Source organism: Lagenorhynchus albirostris, chromosome 3 (genome assembly GCF_949774975.1).
Source record: "Lagenorhynchus albirostris chromosome 3, mLagAlb1.1, whole genome shotgun sequence".
Taxonomy (NCBI): domain Eukaryota; kingdom Metazoa; phylum Chordata; class Mammalia; order Artiodactyla; family Delphinidae; genus Lagenorhynchus; species Lagenorhynchus albirostris.
This window is the reverse complement of record NC_083097.1, coordinates 948,929-968,340: the sequence shown is the minus strand read 5'-3', so window position 1 is coordinate 968,340 and position 19,412 is coordinate 948,929. Positions and strand designations below refer to the sequence as shown.

Genomic DNA, 19,412 nt, shown 5'->3' with positions numbered 1-19,412 from the left:
GCACTGAGCACCAGTGAGTGTGAGACTTCAAGTGGCCTGATATATATACCACTGGAGTCCCAAGGGCAAACAAAAATATTTGAAGAAATACTTTCCCAAATTCAGTACAGACTATAAACCCCTGGGTCCAAGGAGCTCAATGAATTCCAAGCACAGGCGCCATGGAGGAAACACACCAGGAGCATCGTAATCGAGCGCTTAAAATGATGATAAAGAGAAGGTCAGCCACCAGAGGAAAAGGACACGGCAACGACCGTGTGCACAGAGCAGATTCTTCATCAGAACGACAGAAGCCACGCCCATAAACTACGCAAAGAAAAAGAACACGGTCAACCCAGAATTCTTCACTCGGCAAAAACAGCTTTCACAACAGAGAAATAAAAATGCTTTTAGACACAAAAGCTAAAAAAATTTGTCACTGGCTGGCAGACCTCACTACACAGTGTGTGAAAGTAAGTCCTTACAGCAGAAGGAAAGTGATTCCATTCTGAGATCTCGATCCACACGGAGGCCTGAGGAGGCTCAGAGCTGGAATCATGTGGGTAATAGAAACACTTGTTTCTCATCATTTAAATCTCTGTAAAGGATGACTGAGTATCTAAAGTAAAACTGACAATGCATTCTGGGGTTCATAACACAGAGGTGACAATGGCACAGAGGCCGGGAGGGGTGACTAGAAGTGGCCCCAGGTCCGTCCTAATGACATGTACAGCAGTGTGATGCCACTGGAAGGTGACACGAAAATGACACAGCAAAGAGATACGACTAAGAGTCCAACAGGGGAAGCAGAACGTGGGGCTTGAAAACTCCTCAGTCTGAAGGACAGCAGGAACGGTGGTAAAGGGGGACAGAGGGCACAGTGTAGCAGATGGTAGATGTAACCCAACTGTATCAACACTACATTAAACGTAAATGGTCAAACACCCCAATCAGTCAGCAGAAATCGTCAGATTGGATGTAAAAGCAAGAACCAACCACAAGAGGCCTGCAGGAAGCACACTTTACCCGGCCACCAATGGGCCAAAAGGAAGAGGACAGTGCCAACTCCATCCAAAGAAGGTAGGGCAAACGTTGATCTCAGAGCCCAAGTGGTCAGCGGGTGTAAGAGAGGTCATTTCACGTAAGGATTCAGCTCCCAGGAGGCCATGGCAACCCTAAGAGAGCTTCCACGTGAACCATGCAAAGACAGCAGAACCACAAGGACTATAAGACCAGCCCCCATGGCTGTGCCTCAAGGTTTCAACGCTTCTCTCCCAATGACGCACAGGACAAGGGTACGAAACTGATCTATACCTTACACCACGGTAATTTTAAGTGGATCTTATGCATAAGGGTAGAACCCAAAATTTTAAAACTCTTAGAGGAAAACTTTTTTTGTGAAAATTTTTGTGACCTTGGGTTAAGTAAAAATTTCTCAGACATGGCACTAAAAGCAGGATTCATTTAAAAATTTGATAAGTTGGGTTTCATCAAAATTAATAACTTCTGTTCTTCAAAAGACTCTATGAAGAGAATGAAAAGGCAATCCAAGATTGGGAAGGATATTTACAAAGCACCTGATAAAGGACTTGTATCCAGAATATGTAAAGAACCCTCAAAACTCAATAATAATATAACAAACAAACAACCCAAATGTGCAGAAGATTTGAACGTCCACTTGACAAGAAGTGATACTGATGGCAACCACACACATGAAGGACTGCTGAAACACTTAGTCATTGGAGAAATGCCAATTTAAACGGTAATGGGATACTACTGCACACTTATTAGAATAGCTAAAATTTAAAAGACCGGCCATTCTAAGTGTTGCCAAGGACGTGGAGCAATGGAAACTCTTGCACTGTTCTTGGAAATGTCAAACAGTATCACCACTTTGCAAAACAACCTGACAGTTTTTAAAAACAGTTAAACACACATCAACCAAATGACCCAGCCATTCCACAACTAAGCACTTAACTCAAGAGAGATGAAAGCACATGTCCACACAGAGACTTGTGCACAAGTGTTCACAGGGGTTTTATTTGTAAGAGTCAAACGTCCATCAACAGGTGAATGGATGAATAGATTATATGCTCTATCTATACGATGGAATACTACTCAGCAATGAAAAGGAATTCACGGATTCGTGTAACAACACAGATTCAGCTCAAACATGTTAAGTGGGAGGAAGAGACCAAAAAACAGTCCTTACTGTAGGTTCCACTTATATAAAATCCTAGGAAGAAAAAAGGAATCTACAGCTGTCGGACGAGCGGTTGCCTGGGTGGGTGGATAAAGATGGATACGCAGGAGCGCGACGACTGTCCGAGTGTGATGAACATTATCCTCATGGCGCTCGTGTCCCGTGGCCACATAAACGGCCTCCCAAATTGTGCACTTGAGACCCGCACTGTTTATGGTATGTCGATTAACCCCCAATAAATCTGTCTGTAGAGCGAGGACACAAATGACAAAATAATGACAGAAAATACAGTTAAGTTTTGTGCAGACGGTGGGATTACAAAGTTTCCTTTGTCCTCCAATCTCGTTCTTTTTCGGCATTGTTTTGGCTACTCTGGGTCCCTATGCATTTTAGAACCAACTGGTTGAGCTATTCAAAAGAGCCAGTTAGAATTTTGGTTGGAACTGGGTCAATCTATAGTCAGTTTGGGAAGAAATTAACGTCTTAATGATACTGAGCCTTTAGATCACGGACATGGTCTTACCACTCCACTTCCTCCGGCCCTTTTAGTTCTTCAGCAGTGTCTAGATTTCAACATTCACGTCTTGCACGCACGCATTTTATGCCTAAGCATTTTGTTTCGGATACTGTTGTAGATGAAATTATTTTACATTTTACTTTATAGTTGTTTCCTGCTGGTATGTAGAAATACAATTGATTTCTGTGTATCCTGTGACCTTCTAAATTCACTTGTTAATTCTAGCTTCTGTTTTGCAGATTCATTAAGATTGTCTCCATAGGTGATTACGTCATCTGCAGATAAAGGTCATCAATTTCCCGATTTTCTTTGAACTCTCTTATCACACAACCAAACACTAGCCAATGTGTAAGAATCACTGAGACCCCTACCTCTGACTGTCTTCTTCCTGGCTAAGGTACAGCCCTGTGCACTGCTCAGGTATCTGCCCACTGGGAAGATTTCCCTGTGTCTTCCGAGCATGGCTGCACTGCTGCAGGCTTCCACTCCCCGGTGGGATCGGTACACTGTGGGATCCATGTTTCCGCAGTCAGATGGTCATAAGAAACGCCCGTGAAGCCCAGGTACGGGTTAACGGGGTGATACCGGTGCAACAAGGGGGGCACCTGTTCCTGGCAGCTTAGTTGCGTCTGCAGCACCCGCCCGAGCCTGAAAGCGTGTATATTGCCTCCACTTGGTGGTGGCAAATTGCTGTCTGTACCAAACTTCATGGGTTGGCTGGTTAATTTATGCCAGGCAGCTCAGCTTATAGGCTAACTGAGTTTCTTTGAGTTTCTACTATGGCTCAGCGGTATACTAATTCAAACGGAGCATAAGGCTTTTCAGAAGACTGTTTGGTTATTCTCCAGAACTCCAAGTGTTTGCACTGAGTCCCTGCAGGGGCTGCCAGGGGCTCCACGCTGCATCTCTATCTTCCAGAATCTTCCACGCCCCATGGGTCTGGCCAGGTCAGTGTTTCTCAGAGTGTGGCCCCACAACCAGCAGCAGTGGCATCCCCCGAGAAGTTGTTAGGAATGCAGGTCCCCAGGTCCCACCTCAGACCTGCTGACTCAGAGTCTCTGAGGGTGAGACCCAGAATCCTTGCTTTGGGTGCGGGCCAGGGTTTACGCTGGTGACTTGGGAACTGTGCTAGGTCACAGCCCCCTCTTGCCAGTGCCGCCTGCTCTGCGCTCCCCTCAAAATGAACCCTATGAATAACTTGGGAAGCAGGCCCGCCCACTGGCCTCCTCCTCCGTCTCTGCAGCTGCCCCTGCGGGCTTGGCCGGTCTTCCCATCACAGACCCTGAGCTGGCCTGACGGAAGCCCTTCGGGAAGCGCAGTCCTAGGCTCCAGCCTCGGCACGTGGGAGCTTGGGGTGCAGGGTCCAAGCGTCTATCCGGACAGATGGCCACAGCAGCATGGAGTGCCCGGGGGTGCTTCCAGGCTGCTGGCGGCTTTTCTTTCCGTCTGCTCGCTGCCCTTTGTCCCTTGGTGAGGAGAAGCCAGGCCAGGGTGGCCAGGACCCTCTGAGCGCAGGAGGCCGCTGAGCAGACCCCGGCGCTGCCCTGAGGGTCGCTGCCGGAAGCGATCGTCATTTCGGTCCCTTTCGCACCGTGTGAGGGTGGTCAGCAAGCAGAGGGGAGGACGGAGGCTGGGCCACCTCACGGACGTCGTGTGACCTGTGAACTTGGGGTGAGGCCTTGTCTGGCCACCTGGAGCCCGGCATCCTGGTCTGGTGTCGATGCCTGCAGCAGCGTAGGGTCAGAAAGGGCGAGGGAGCTGTAGCAGAGGTGCTCCCATGGGCTCTGCGCCCAGCGCCCAGTAGGGTCCAAGCACCACGGTTCTGCTTGGCCCCTTACGTCTAAAGCAAAGCCAGAGGGAGCGCGGCCTGAACTGAGCCCCAAGTGCCCTGCCAGTGCCCTGAGCAGGGCATCTTCTCCCACCCTCTGTTGGCACCGCCCCCGAGAGTCCCTTCTTCCCTGGAAGCAGCAGGACGCCTGAAGCCAGCTCTCCTGCACCGCACTCCTCCCCCTCCAAGGCTTTGCGCGTCCAGATTAAACTAGCCTGGGCTGCTGGGACCATGTGTCGGGAGGCTCCGACATGTTCTCAGCTGCTCCCCTCGAGAAAGGGCCTGTTAAGGTTCTTCTTTGTTGTGGGATGAACTGTACCCCCAGATTCAGATTGTGAAATTCTAAGCCCCAGGACCTCAGAATGTGGCCTTAATTGGAGCTGAGGTCTTTGCGGAGGTAATCAAGCTAAAATGGAGCATTAGGTCCGGCCCCGATCCAACGTGACACAAACACACACACGCGTGCACACACACACAGAGAACACCGTGTGGGCGTGAAGGCGGAGATGGGGCGACGCTTCTACAAGCCAACGACACCAAGGATGCCAGCAAACCCCAGAAGCTGGAGGGGGGCCTGGAACTGACTCCCCCTCAGTCCTCGAAAGGAGGCAGCCCTGCCGACGCCCTGATCTCAGCCTTCTGGCTCCAGAACAGAGAGGACGCTATTCTGTCGTTTAAGCCACCCCATCGGTTACGGCGATCACCCTGAAAACCCAGCCGGGGACCGACCCCATCACCAGTGTGGTGCCACCTGAGCTCTCCAGCTCTTCCTAACAGAGCTTCGGGGTGGCGGCCCTCCAGCCAGGCACCTCCTGACGGACGTGCATCTGGGGATGAGGAAGCACCTCCCCTCTGCTGTTGGACTGCTGTGCTCACCGGGCACCACTACCCCGGCCTCACCTGCAGGTGGCTTTCTGAAGCGCGGATAGAGTTCTGCGTTTATCCACCATGGCTCCAGCCTCTCGGGAACCTCGAAGGCCTTGACATCAGCGCGTGGCCTTTGTCCTCCCGTGGATGGGCCCCCCGTCGGGGGAGCACCCACGCTGCGTTCCAAGTCAGGGTGAAGCAGGCTGCTCGAGACAGGACACAGGGCAACGTCCAGCAGCGACCTCCTCGGTTGGCGGCACCCAGATGGGTGTCACCATTGGGGCAGAGCCACTCTGGGGGCAGCAGCTGGCAGCCAGAGCCCCGGGCTCTCCCCTGGGCCCCCCCACGGGCTCTGCGGCTGCAACGGGTCCACAGCAGACAGCGAGCGACTGCCCTGAGGGTCGGCAGGACGATACTCTGAGATACTTCGTCCATCCAGGGCCCTGAGCCAAAAGCAGCCACGCCAATAATAAACCTTGGGCAAAGCTCCAAGCATGCGAAGGCCGCCGTCTAATCAGCTCTAACCCCACAGGTTCCACCGCACAGGTGCCGACGGGGGGGCCCTGCCGGGGACGATGCAGGTGCCGACGGGGGGGCCCTGCCGGGGACGTTGGAGGTGCACAGGAGCCGGGCAGCTGCCTGCTCTGTCTTCTGCGGCCAGGCTGCGGGCCCAGCTCCCACGTCATTCTGCTCCAGCGCACCCGGGCTCCTCATCCTGCGTCACCCTTAGAAGAGGGGCGGGCGGGGCGGGGGCGCTCCTGGGCGCGCGACTCTTCTCCTCGGTGCAGGTTCGCTGTTGGGCTTGAGCCACAGCTGCTCCCACCTCCCCGGCCCCGGCAGGGTTTGCTCTGCTTCCCAGGTGTTTCCATCTAGTATCTGTGCTTTTTGTGTGTGTGTGGTACGCGGGCCTCTCACTGTTGTGGCCTCTCCCGTTGCGGAGCACAGGCTCCGGACGCGCAGGCTCAGCGGCCACGGCTCACGGGCCCAGCCGCTCCGCGGCACGTGGGATCCTCCCGGACCGGGGCACGAACCCGCGTCCCCTGCATCGGCAGGCGGACTCTCAACCACTGCGCCACCAGGGAAGCCCTAGTATGTGTGCTTTTAACATACACATCTGAGCTCACTGGCTCTGCTGTGTTCCTGTGACCCTGCCCATTAGGCCCAAACCTAGGATCACTCCTCTTTCTTGAAACCCATTGTGGAGCATCTGTGGGGAGAGCCCGCCTGCTGTGATGCCACTGGTCACAGATTCAAGGCGGCACATCACCATCTTCTGAAATCCCTGCCCCTCCCCGGGTGTACGGAATGAATTGCGTCCCCAGAATTCATGCTGAAACCCTAACGCCCGTGCGGTGGTCCAGGAGTCGGGCCTCTGGGAGGTGGTCAGGTCACGGGCTGAGCCCTCATGAGTGGCCCCAGTGCTCTCATAAAGGTGGTGCGAGGACTTGACTTCCAGCCAACACTTCCCTGTGCGTAAGCTGCCCCGCCTGTGGCGTTTCTGTTAGCACAGCCAGCGGAAGCCGGGACCCTGAGTCGTGGGCTCTTCCACGGGTCCCAGTCCTGCCTGGAAGAGCAGCCCCTGCCGGTGCTTCCCCGGTACCAGGTACCAGCCCTGTCCTGGGCACCAGCCCCTGGTGGGGAGGCTGCCGGAGGGGCAGTGAGATGAGCCAGGGTGCTCTGCGGGCCCCTGTACAGGGTCACTGCTTCTGCGGCACCGCCGAGGAGGGACATACGGCCCAGACAGGGTGGAGAGCAGCTGGCGTGGACACCCCTCTGCAGCCAGCGCAGGGCAGGAAAATCAAAGCTCACACGGAGTGGGGAGGGGAGGGTTACGGCCCAGGCTTGGGTCACCAGGGCCTCCACCATGTGCAGAGCCAGGGTGCCACCTACCTTGATGCTGTCCTGCACCTGGGGGTCCTGGGCCTGTTGGTGGTCTGGGGACTCCATTCCTCCGCGTCATGAATGTGCAGTCTTGCTGGGGGTCATCTCAGCAATGATTCCGAATCAGTCCGTCCTGAGCCAGTATCGACAGCTGTGGCTTTCCGGGCTGTCCCTGGAAATCGTGTTCCGATGCGAGTGTGATTCGAGCCCCTTGGTTCCAGTCGATTCGCTCTCCATGTGGGCAAAGCGCGACGACGCTTCGCTCCTTGCTTGACGCGCGCGGACACTGGGTCCTGCGAGGGGTCGGCTCTCGGGCCACAGAAGGACCCGCGTCCCCGCAGCCCGGATCCGGGCGAGGATCGGGTACCTCGCGGCCGGGGCGCAAGACCGGAGGAGAGAAGGCAGAGACCCGGGCGGGGTCTCCGCGGCCCGGCTAGGGACGCCCACAGGACCCCAAACGCCAGACGCAGAACCCCTGCCCCCAGGCCGGCCCAACTCGAGTGGGACCGGCTGGTGGAGGTGATGCCCCCAGGGCGCCAGACCTCGGGATGGGCGGCCGCGGCGGGAGGAAAGGACGGAACCGACGTCTGGGGAGAGGGGTCGGTGCAGCATCGGGAAGGCGGCCCCTGCGGCAGCGGCGGGAAGAGGGAGAGTGGGCAGGAGAGGGGGAGGGAGGCAAGACCCGGCTCGGCCCCGCGGGATCCCGCGCTGTGCCCCGCGCGCCCGCCGCCCAGCTTCCTCCCCGGGCGGAGCGGCGGGTGGGCCAGGGGAGCCCCCGCCCCAGGCAGATGCGCGGGGCAGCCCCGGGGGGCGCAAGCTCGAGTGGGAAGGAGACGGAAAACCGCCCGTCTCGGTCCTGCGAGGCCTGGGACCCAGAAGGGACCCTGCTGCCACTCGCCCCAGGCTCCGGGACGCGCGAGGCCTCGGGCAGAGCGCGCTGCTGGCCGCTGACTGGCGCCGGCGGTCGGTCCTGGGGGGCGGGGCTCGGGGGCGCGTCCGGGCTCGTCCTCCGCCCACCCGGGGCGGCACGGAGGCGGAGCCAGGGCGGGTGAGCGCCCCCGGTGGCCGGCGGGGCGGGTCCCGGCGACAAGATAAGAGCCCGGAGCGCAGCGGAACCCGAGCGGGAGCTTCCGTGGACGCTCGGTGTCAGGACCCCAGCAGAGTCGAGGCTGGGGCGCACAGGTGAGGCCGGGCCGCCCCGTGGCCCGCTCCCCGCACAGGTGCCCCTGCGCTTCCTCCGGGCGCTCCGCTCCCGCCTCTGAACCCGAAGGCTGCGGCCGGGGGGCGCCGGGCCGGGGCGAGCACCGTCGGGGAGCGCCGTGTCCCACAGGCTGCGGCGTCTCCAAAAGTCGCCAACAGTTGGGGTGCACAGCGCCGCGACAGTGCCGTTGGCGATCTTAAGGTGAGGTGGCCGAGAGGTGCGAGCCCCGGAGCGGGCACGGGGCTGATGTGCGCCCCCGTGGCCCCTGGCCCCATCCTGCCCCAGGCTCGGAGAGACGGGGCAGGGGCCGGCTGCCCCGGCTTCCCTGAGGCGCTTACCCCTCCCTGCTGAACCAGACCTGCCCGGGGTTGGGGGCACCTGGGCAAGCGGCCCCCAGAGCCAATAGGGGTGATTTTCTCAGCCATCGCTTCTTCTCACAGGGCTTAGTCTTTGACTTTTAAGGTGGGGCAGGGGTGCAGGGTTGTGGGATGCTGAGCGTCCAGGCTGCAGGGTCGGACTGCAGCTCTGTTTCTGTTCTCGGTGCAGAATCACACTTTCTAAGCACCACATTCGCTTTCTGTACCCAAACCTGGCCTCTGAGGCCGGGGCTTCAGGGGTGGGGTGAGCTCACCCCAAATGCAGAGCCGGGGTCTCCCTGGCAGGTGGTCCCCGATGCGCCTGCGAGGGCCGCTGTCAGAGCAAACCGGCCGGGATCTGGAGCCTGCCCGGCCGTCTCCGCTGGACCCCGCTGCAGGCCCGTCCCTCCCGCTTCTCCCCACCCCCAAGTCCCTTCTGTCCCTTTTCATTCATCTCAGGAATGTGCTGTTGTGTTTGTCACAGAGACGTGGTGCATACAGTGACGTGTCGTGGGTTTCTGTTCAAACTTGGGTGCAGAGGAAAATAACCCCTTTACCACTACCATCTGCTACCTGCTGCTTCAGAGTGTGTGTGTGTGTGTGTGTGTGTGTGCGTGTACACGTGCAAGCGTCTGCAGTTGAAACATCCAAATGCCAGAAGAAGTCATATTTGAAGCTGCCCTGGGCCTCGAGGGCCCATCTTGCTCTCGGCCACGTAATTTCTGTGTTACGCACTGTGTGTAATTCCTTCTGTTCTCCTTGATTATATTACCCAGAGTTTCAAGAAGGTAACCTGGAGATGATTTCCCTGGTAAAGCTACTACGTGCAGGAGCTAGTCCTGTAAACCCCCAGGTAAATCCTGACTGGAAGGATTTACCTGACCGGGAGCTCTTGTCCCTGCCCAGCCCTTCCAGGTGTGGCCACAGGTGGACGTGGAATGTGCAGCCATTCCTTGAAGGAAACTCTTGTAATCGTTCCTTTGAAACTTTGAATTCCCGTGGCTGACTCTGGTTTTAGAATTTTGCTTTTGCCTTTGGTCTCTGAGTATAAAGAATGTATGTGCACTGTCGTATTTGAAGATTGTCGAGACGGGGCAGGGGTGCAGGGTTGTGGGGTGCTGAGCGTCCAGGCTGTAGGGATGCTGCCAATTACTCCCCGGCCATGTGGGGAGTGCGGAGGTAGCATCTTGCATTATTACTAGATTAGAGAGGACACAGCCTTGCACTTTGATGGGAATGGAGAGGGGTGCGTGGGAAGGGGGGAGGGGAGCAGAGTCTGTCCTGAGGTCTCCACGGCCCGTCTCCCAGCCCCACGAGGAAGGCAGCTCATCTCCTACCGTCCTCAACCCTGGCTGTGTCCTCCTGGGTGCTTGGAGTGCGTTTGCTCTGCCCCCCAAAAATGGCTGGAAATGCCTCAGATCTGTGCTCAGGCCACCCGGTGCACCGTGATCCGGCTACTAAATCAGTGCATCCCCGTGTGTTTCTCTTTCATACTGGCTGTAGACCAAGAGGGAGGAAGCTCTGAGTCCAGGAGGCCATGAGTAAGAGCAGGTGCTCTGTGGCACTGATGTCTTCCGTGGTGGCCACAGCAAAGGAGGCCAATGCCACGGGCCCGAAGGCGGTGGAACTCGTCCTGGTCAAGGAACAAAATGGGATGCAGCTCACGAACTCCACCCTCCTCAACCCCCCGCAGAGCCCCGCGCAGGCCCAGGATCGGGAGACCTGGAGTAAGAAGGCCGACTTCCTCCTCTCGGTGATTGGCTTCGCTGTGGACCTGGCCAACGTCTGGCGGTTCCCTTACCTGTGCTACAAAAATGGCGGGGGTGAGTGCGTCCCCCCTCCCCCGCGCCCTCCTGCCAGCCAGGGCCACACGGCTGGCATCTGGAGGAATGCGGCATAAGTGGGGCGCAGTTTCCCCAGATGAATGTCCTGGAGCCGATGCTGAGGCCAGGAAAGCAGGTCCCCGAGCGAGTGGTCAGAGGCACCGTGGCTCCGCTTTCTGTTTCCAAAGGTGACTTTCACTTTGGAAAAGAAAATTCTCCAAGGCCCAGAGAATGGTATCTTTGGTTGATTTAACCCGTGTTTACAAGCATGCAGAGGCCCTTGGCCGTTGACAGCACCAGAGATGCCCTGGGAGTGTGCCCGTCCCCCTCCCCCTGCACAGCCGGGAGTGTGCCCGTCCCCCTCCCCCTGCACAGCCGGTCCCAGAACTCCCGTGTGTGGGCTTGAGGCAGAAAACTAAGAGATGGGCCAGGGTCACCACGAAAATTCGAGCTGAGAAGCAGTTAGGTTGGCGCCTGTTTCCCGTGAGCCCCCCGACTCTGCCAGCCCCTGTCGGGGATCACTCCATGCCACACACCTGGGGCTTCGGGAGGCTTCCTTGGGGAGGGCCTTCCAGGGTGCCTGGGAGTGGGTCGGCGTTTTGGCACCCCACCGGAGACCTAAGCAGGTACAGAAGTTGCCCCAAGACAGGCATCAGTCTGGGGTCTCCCTGTCTCCCCCGCCCTCCCTGGAAGAGAGCCGAGACAAAGCCCTTATCTGAGGGGGAGCCAGAGGGCTTAAGGAGGCTGAGCCTGCGGGGCCTGAACTTTGTGCCCTGAGCGAGGCTGCAGGTTCCACATGCCAGGGGCCGGGCAGGGTCACATCCCGAGGATTCACGGCTCAGGAGGGGGGAGGGGGACACAGGGCAGGCCCTGCCGCGCAGGTGGGGAAGGGACGGCGCCCAGGAGCAAAGCCACGACGTGGGCTGACCCGTGACTTGGGGAGGGAGCTGACCGGAGTCTTGGACAGCGGGGGCCAGGCATGGAGGCAGGAAGCTCACCGCCCCTGCCTGCAGGGAGCTTCAGGGAGAAACAGGGACAGGAGACGGACGACAAGGGTCGTGCCCAGGACACACGTGGTCTGCTGGGACAGCCGAGCCCTCTCCCCAATGACAACAGGCCAGCCCGTCCTCGGCCGCAGGCTGAACACGCTGTCGTGTCCCCCAGGTGCCTTCCTGGTCCCCTACCTGCTCTTCATGGTCATTGCCGGTATGCCGCTTTTCTACATGGAGCTGGCCCTCGGGCAGTTCAACAGGGAGGGCGCTGCCGGCGTCTGGAAGATCTGCCCTATCCTGAAAGGTAATGGCGGGGACGGCCCCTTGCACGCGGTGTGGACCAGGGCAAGCCTGGAGCGATTCTGAAGCAAGTCAACCCCAGCTGTGTGCGTTCAGTCCTGCTTTGCTGGGTGTCTAGGCACGTGGACACATCCTTTTAATGTTGGTCCTACTTTAAAGCTCTGTAATGACTAAGGATTTGAGTGTGTCTGCTTGTTCCCAGGTGAGGCCAGCCTGCAATGGATGAGTAGTGTTGTTTTGTCAAAGTGCTAAAATAGTAGAAAAGATAAAGCAGACTCCTAGCTCTAGATCTGTCATCTGTCATCTATAATCTGTCATTCATCCATCTCTGCATCTGTATTAGTTTGCTAGGGCTGCCTTACGAAGTGCTGCAAACTGAGTGGCTTAAATAATAGATGTTTGTTGTCTCGAAGTTCTGAAGTCCAAACTCAAGGCGCTGGTGAGGTTGATTCCTTCTGAGGGCTGGAGCGGGGGCGCTGCTCCAGGCCTCACTCCTTGGGTCGTGGGCGGCTGTCTTCTCCCTGGGTCTTCACATCCTCCCTGCATGTGTGTCTCTCCATCCAAACTTCCCTTTTTACAGGGACATCAGTCACACTGAACTAGGGCCCACCTCTGTAAAGACCCTGCCTCCAAATAAGGTCACATTCTGAAATACTGGGGGAAAACGTCAACAAATGAACCTTGGAGGCCACGATCCAACCCACAGCACGATCTATCTACCATCTGTGGTGGAGTTCTTCCTTTTGATGGCCTGCTGGGTGAACCCTAAGGCATGAGCCCCTTTCTCCTAGGCTAGATGATGCACAGCTCGCCCAGCAATACAGCTGCAGGGAACCCCTGGCCCAGCTCACCCCACACACCTCTGCAGGGCGAGGCAGCAGCTCTGGGTTCAGGTACCAGTGCTGGGCATCCCCTTAGCAGGATTTGCTCACAGCAGTCAAAGCTTAAGTAAGTCACTGGAACGGCCTCTGGTGCGCTCGGTGTTCCCGAGGGCGGAAGCGCAGGAAGCTGAGACTGCGGGCGCCTCTGCAGAGCCGGGCAGGTCGAGGGCACGGCCGGTGTCTGCGGGCAGGGCCGATACCGTCAGGGGCGGCGAGTCCACCCTGACACTTCAGGACGCGTGAGTTCATCCTGTCCTCCGGGCCTGCCGGGCAGCCAGCATCTCCCGCGATGGGCTGCGCAGCAGTCGGTAGTTACACAGCACGAAGGTGCCGGGTCGGACATGAGGCGGGCCCGCCCTCAAGTGACCGTCCTGGGGGCGCCAGGGAAGGACGCCGGCTGTGCGACACGTTTACTTCGGCCTCTTTCCCGAGAAAAAGGACGCTGACCCCAGGGCTGCAGGCCCGCAGACAGAAGCACATTTCCAGCTGTGTGTCCTACCAGAAGAAGAATTTTCTCCAACGAAACTGCCAAAGTGAATCTCTACACTGCAGTTTGTAGAACGTCAATGAGGGGTCTCCAGGGGTCTCGAAGGACTAGTTAAGCCTGAAGAATTTGGTTACTGCAGAACATCCGACTCGAACAGTGAGAGTGTCAGCCCCTCCACGGGGAAGTTACGCGTGCAGCTGCGGGGCAGTCAGCACGGCCTGGCCTCGGAGCCTGGAGACCCGGGCAGACGCCAGCTGGCTCCGAGCTCTACTCCACCTCACGGCCCATCCACGCTCCTGCCTCCCAGGTCTGGAAACTCATCCTCCTGGAGGGCTGTGCGGGGCCAGTGAGGCCACATGGAGAAGCACCCTGCAGCGCCCGCGGGCTGGAGATTTGGGGAAATCGCACATCACAGAACGTCAGCCGTCGAGCCTTGGAATCCTTGTGTTATCAGCACAGGGCTGTTTGTTGCAGATCAGAGAATCAACGCAAGAACTTCTATGTGTGAAGAAGAGAAACCTTGAATGTTTGATACTAACGAAGCTACGATCCCTAGCAGGTGATCACCTGCTAAGTTTCTCCATAGGATCACCTGTTAAGTTTCTCCATAGGATGCCCATTGGACGGGAGGTCGGCATCGCTCCTTGAGTGAGGTGAGGCAAACCGTGCTGTCCTGGATACCCTGATACACGTCTTCCTTTCCTTCCTTGTCTTAAAAAAAAGTTTAACTAATAAAATTGCACGTACTTTCATGTGTCATCAAATAGGGGGAACACATGATAAATGAAGACATCAGTTAAAATGCCCCAAACGGTCATCATGGGGCTGCAGGTCTTCCAATGGGCGATTGGCACATCCGGGCCCTGCGGAAGGGAACCCAGCTCTCCGGGGAGCCCTCTTCCCCGTCTTTCCCTTCCCTGGACCCGGGAGTCCTTCCATGGGCCTGACAGCACTGAGATCAACCCGAGAAGGCCAGGCAGTGACGCCCACGGTCAGGGCGAGGGCCCTCAGAGGGCCGTGCCGTGTCCTTGGTCCCCAGCACTGTCCCTCCAGAGGCTGTCGGTGATGCTGAGGGCAGCCAGTGTGACCACGGGGCCCAGGAGGGGGTCTCTCCAAGCTCTCCCTCCCTCCCTCCCTCTCCTTCCTCTGCCTCTGTCTCCCCTCTCCCTCTCCCTCTCCCTCTCCTTCCCTCCCTGCCCCTCCCCTCCCCCTGCCCCCTCTCTCTCATAGACACACGCGCGCGCACACACACACACACACGTGCGCATACATACACACACCAAGTAGATACGAAAGGCACTCAGACCCACAGCGGAGGAATTCTCTCCTGTTTTCTTCAAAGACCTGCCAATGAGTCTTGCAAGGAATGGGAGCTGCCGCATCAGGGCGTGTCCTCCAGCTGGGGTCCTGGAATTACTATTTGGCCCGGACACCCTCTTCCTGCGGAAGCCAGCTCCGGGGAGTGCTCTGGAGTGACCTGGCTTTGGTGGTGGAGGAGGGGGCTGTTGTCCCCCTTGAGGCTCGAGGATGCCCCGTTTCAGGTTGTCTGGTTAATTGCCTAAGATCACCCCCACTGTGTGTATGGCATGGAAAACACCTATTTTAGCGACTATAAAATAATTTATTATATTTTGTGGTCAGTAATATTTTAGTGTGGTTTACCAAACTCTCCCTCTTTCTAAAAAGGAATTTTAAGTGGCTTGAAAGAAAACAAAATGCATGCAGAGTTGATATTAAAAATACTGAACAAACTGAGATTTACGAAAATTGACCTAAAAGCTGTGATTGAAACTCACACTCGGTCTCGAGCCTCCAGGACAAAAGAGGAACAAATCAAGTTTTCATTCCTATTTTCACTGGAAGTATTAGAGGGGACCGAGCCTGCCACCTCCTTGGGAGGGACGTTTCCCGTGGCACAGAATGATAGAAGAAACGTATCAGGTGGGGCTTGATTTAGCGTATGTGATGACGTATGAACCCTGATCATTCACTGAACAAGAGCGTTCTCAGAGCAAACAGGGCAGTGGATTTCGTGCGGCTGGGTCTTAAGTGACAGAAAGGAAGAAGTTGAAGGGAGGGTCGGTGAGGGGCTGCCCTTGGGCGGCCCAGGGCCAGGGCTTCCTGGGGCTCTGTGGTCCTGGAGGACAGAACTCAGAGGGACCGAAAGAATGGCTGGCGCTCACAGCCACATTCCCAGGAAATCGCTCCTTCACGCAGGCCTTTGGGGCAGCTGGACGGCAGCGCCCTTGGATGGGGGACCCTCCGGGGCTGGTGTGCTGCGGCTGATGGGGCAAAGCCCACGTGTCCTAGGAGCCACGCCAGCCCGGGGCACCCTTGTCCCTCTGCTGTGACAGCGAGAAACCTGGCCTGCCCCGCGGAGGGCTATCCACACGGCACCGGGTTCTGAAGGACCAGAAGCGGAGGCAGCTCTCTCTGACCCCGGATTGGACCTGCTTTAGCGTTTGATCAGAGGCTCCGTTGAGTTCCCCAAACTTCAAGTGGAGGATTTGGTGTGCAGCGCTGTCACCTTCCCAAGATTTCCGGGCAGGCACCCACAGCCGCTCACCACCACGGAACACCTTCCGTGACGCACTTCCCGCCGACGTGGCTGCCGGGGCGAGTTCACGGGCAGCCAGCCTCTCCTAAGGAGCTCAGGGAGCAGAGGTGCAGTAAAGAGTTATTTCACATTGATGAGTCCACGTTGCAGAAGGCCTTCTGAAGGAACAGTTTGGGTTTTGCCATCACTGCTACTGAGCGTGTTTTCCAAGAGGGACCACGTACCAGGGACTGTTTGCTTTTAAATAAATCACTCCTGATACTGTATCTGTTTAATATCTACACATAAGTAAATTGTAGTCCCTCTCTTTTTGCTTTCAGAAGAGGAAAGAGAATTTTAATGAAGTGTCCTGAGCAGGAAAATAGCTTCTCCTAAGGGCTAGACCCATAAAAAACAAGCCAAGCCACTCCCCAAAGACGTCAGCTTGAAGGCAAGCTCCTCCCTGGACACAGGCGGGCAAGACGGGGCAGGGCGCCCCCCAGGTTCTAAGACAGCGACGTTACAGTCAGAGCCCAAACTAGTCCTAGCAGCAACGCCGGGAAAGAATGCTGAAACAGGAGAACTCTGCATGGAGCCTGTTACAATCAACCGCAGTCACGGGACCCGACAGTGCTCGTCCAACACTGAATAGGGAAGAGGTCTCACTGCCAGACCGTCTGTCCACCACAGCCAGGATGTCGCGTCTCCAAAGACTGCTCACCACTCCGTTCTGGTCCAGGAGCCAGGAGCCCCTCAGGGACCGTCAACAAATTCCAGGGCTTGTGATCCTGGAAAGGGACTCTGACAAGCCCTGGGGGCCCCAGCGTGGTCATAGGTGACCCTTGGAGACCCTGGATGGTCATGCATGGTCCTGGGTGATGCTGGGTAGACCCAGCTGACTCTGTTTGCCCTGAGTGGCCTAGAGGGGCATGGTTAGCTATGGGTGGCCATGAATGGCCCTGGACAGCTCTAGGTAGCCCAGGTAGGCATGGATTGTCTTGGAGGCCCTGGGTGGTCCTGGATGAGCCTGGATGGCTGTGGAAGAGCGTGAAATACCCTAGTTATCCCTTAGTGACTATTGGTGGCCCTGCATGGCTCTGGGAGGCACTGGGCATCCCTGGGTGACCCTGGATGGCCTTCATGGCCCTATTGGCATGGGTGGCCCTGGATGGCCTTAGGTGACCCTGAGCGGTTTGGGGTGGCCTTTGTCGACGTGATGTTTTGTACCCTTGGGTGTTCCTAGATGGCCCTGGCTGGGCCTGGGTGCCTGCAGACGATTCTGATGGTTTTGTTTGGCCAGCGGCCCTGGATAACCCTGGGTTGAGTTGCCCTGGGTGACCCAGCGTGGCCCTAGATGAGCTTAAGTGAGCCTGGATGACCCGGACTGGCTGTGAGTGATGGTGGACAGCCACGGATGGCCCTCCGTTACCCCGTATGTCTGCGGGTGACCTGGCTGTACCAGGGCGTCCCTGGATAGCCCTGCATGTCTGGGTAGACGTCAAGGGCCACGGATGGTTTTGGAAGTGGGCAGCCCCTTCTCTGACCATGACGCGAAGTCTGGGACCCACCCTTTCCCTCGTCTTCTGGCGTGTCTAAAGGCGCTGCCTGGTTTCAGGACAGCCCAGGTGGAGCTGCGACCCGTGAGGGGAGGGGCAAGGGTGAGCTGCTAATGGGGCCATGCTCTCCCCACCAGGCGTGGGCTACACGGTCATCCTCATCTCACTCTACATCGGCTTCTTCTACAACGTCATCATCGCCTGGGCGCTGCACTACCTCTTCTCCTCCTTCACCACGGAGCTGCCCTGGACCCACTGCAACCACACCTGGAACAGCCCCCGCTGCTCCGACGCCCGCGCCCCCAGCTCCAGCCCTGACCCCAATGACACCTTCAGGACCACCCCTGCCGCCGAGTACTTTGAGTAAGTGGGGGCCTCGGGGTCTGATGACACCCCCGGGGGTGGGGAGGGGGACCCGGGCCAGCCACCCGCCCCTGCTGCCTCCCGAGGATGTGGGGAGGACCCCTCCCTGGCCAGTGCCACGTCCCGTTCCTCTGGGCTCTTGTGGGCTTATTTCTGACCCCACCTCTAGCAGCTCAGCACGGCTCCTGCAGGGAGACCTCGCAGGGAAGGGAAACTGGATGGGCTGCCCCACCTGCTCCCTGCGGCCCTTTGGGGTCTGTTGGGGGGGATGGCCTGTGACCCTGCAGATGCCGCAGGGAGGAGGCGTGTGGGGCTGGGCTCCGGGGGCTGCAGCACCGCCTCCAGAGGGGGCTGGGCTCCCCTTTCCCAGTCACCTTCCCCGTTCTCCCTCCGCTCATGGCCTGGCCTCCAGCCGGAGGCGGGACCATCAGACAGTTGCCCGAGGTCTTCCCTGAGGGAAGGCACCGTCCCACTCCTGGGGCCTGTGGAGCTGGGTGAGACAGCAGGTGTGCAGGAGAGAAACTGAGCCTTCGGGCACTGGGAGAATCTGTCGTGTGGGGGTAGGAGTGACACCGCCAGAAGGGCAAGGGATGTTCATGGAACCTGCAGACATTCAGCATCTGAAGTTGTGTGTTTCAGATACTCAGGGTCTAAGTCCTTTGCTCTAGAATCCCCGCCACACGTGGGGAACGTATCTCCAGGACTGGCTGCTTCAGAAAGTGGCAGCGATGGGCAGGAACGGAGCGAGGCGGGGTTTGGGGGGCCTGGGGGGACCGCCGGAGGGATGGGGTGCCTTTCTCAGGCATTATTAGGAAGAGCATGGTTAGCGTGGGGACAAGGGTTGTGTGTGATGGGACTTGTTTAATTTTTTGGAAGATACTCTTTCTGGCAGTTTGGGATTAGAGAGTGAAGGAGTCTGGGGAGGGCAGGGAGGGAGGTTCCGCAAAGGGGGGAAGAGAGGGGCCACTGAGAACCCACCTGCCCGGAGGAGGGAGAGTCCAAAGCTGGGGCGTGAGGGCCTGGGTCTCCAGGAGCTCTCAGGAGGGGGCGAGCGGGTTTCAGAGGACGGGCTGGAGACGAGAGTCCACCTGGGATGGGTCCCATTAGATCTGCCTGAAAGACTCCAATGCGGACGTACCCGCGAGAAATGGAAACCCAGGCCCTGTCACCTGAGTGTGTGGGCAGGACTCAGAGCGACAAACAAGCAAGAGATGATAGATTCGTCCAAGTAGAGGAGAGCAGAGCGTTCATCAGAGTTGCCCGTGCATTCTCAGGGGCTTGTTGCCAGCCGGTTCATTACTGCATTTCCCAAACCTAAGAGCATCTCACGGACAGGTCAAAGCCCGGGCTGCAAGTACTCTCACCAGGGGCCCAGCTCTCAGGTTTCGTGTGTGATGGGAGACGGGGGACCAGAAAAGAGAGAGGGAGGGGTGGGGACCCCTGCACCAGAAAGCAGACATGGCTGTGGGCGAGCGCCTGGGAGCATCCCACCCGTCCCACCACTGACAGACGTGCAGAATCAGCTCTCGCTAGAGTTGGGTTTAAGTTATCATTTCACCAACAAAACGATGGCTAAGTTTTCAAGCTACCGTGTCCTTTACAATTTTAAGATGGATTTTGGTGCAATTTAGAATGTTTAGAA

The 19,412-nt window shown here is 57.5% G+C and overlaps 1 protein-coding gene across 1 annotated transcript in view; it reads left to right on the top strand.

The window, feature by feature from the left end:
* Positions 1–10,369: 10,369 nt before the first annotated feature.
* SLC6A3 (solute carrier family 6 member 3) overlaps positions 10,370–19,412 on the top strand; it is a 33,826-nt gene continuing 24,783 nt past the window's right edge. Inside the window, exons 1-3 of the mRNA XM_060145975.1 lie at positions 10,370–10,655; positions 11,820–11,951; positions 17,545–17,770. Coding sequence (XP_060001958.1) covers positions 10,370–10,655; positions 11,820–11,951; positions 17,545–17,770 — 644 coding nt within the window. The remainder of the gene's footprint in view (positions 10,656–11,819; positions 11,952–17,544; positions 17,771–19,412) is intronic.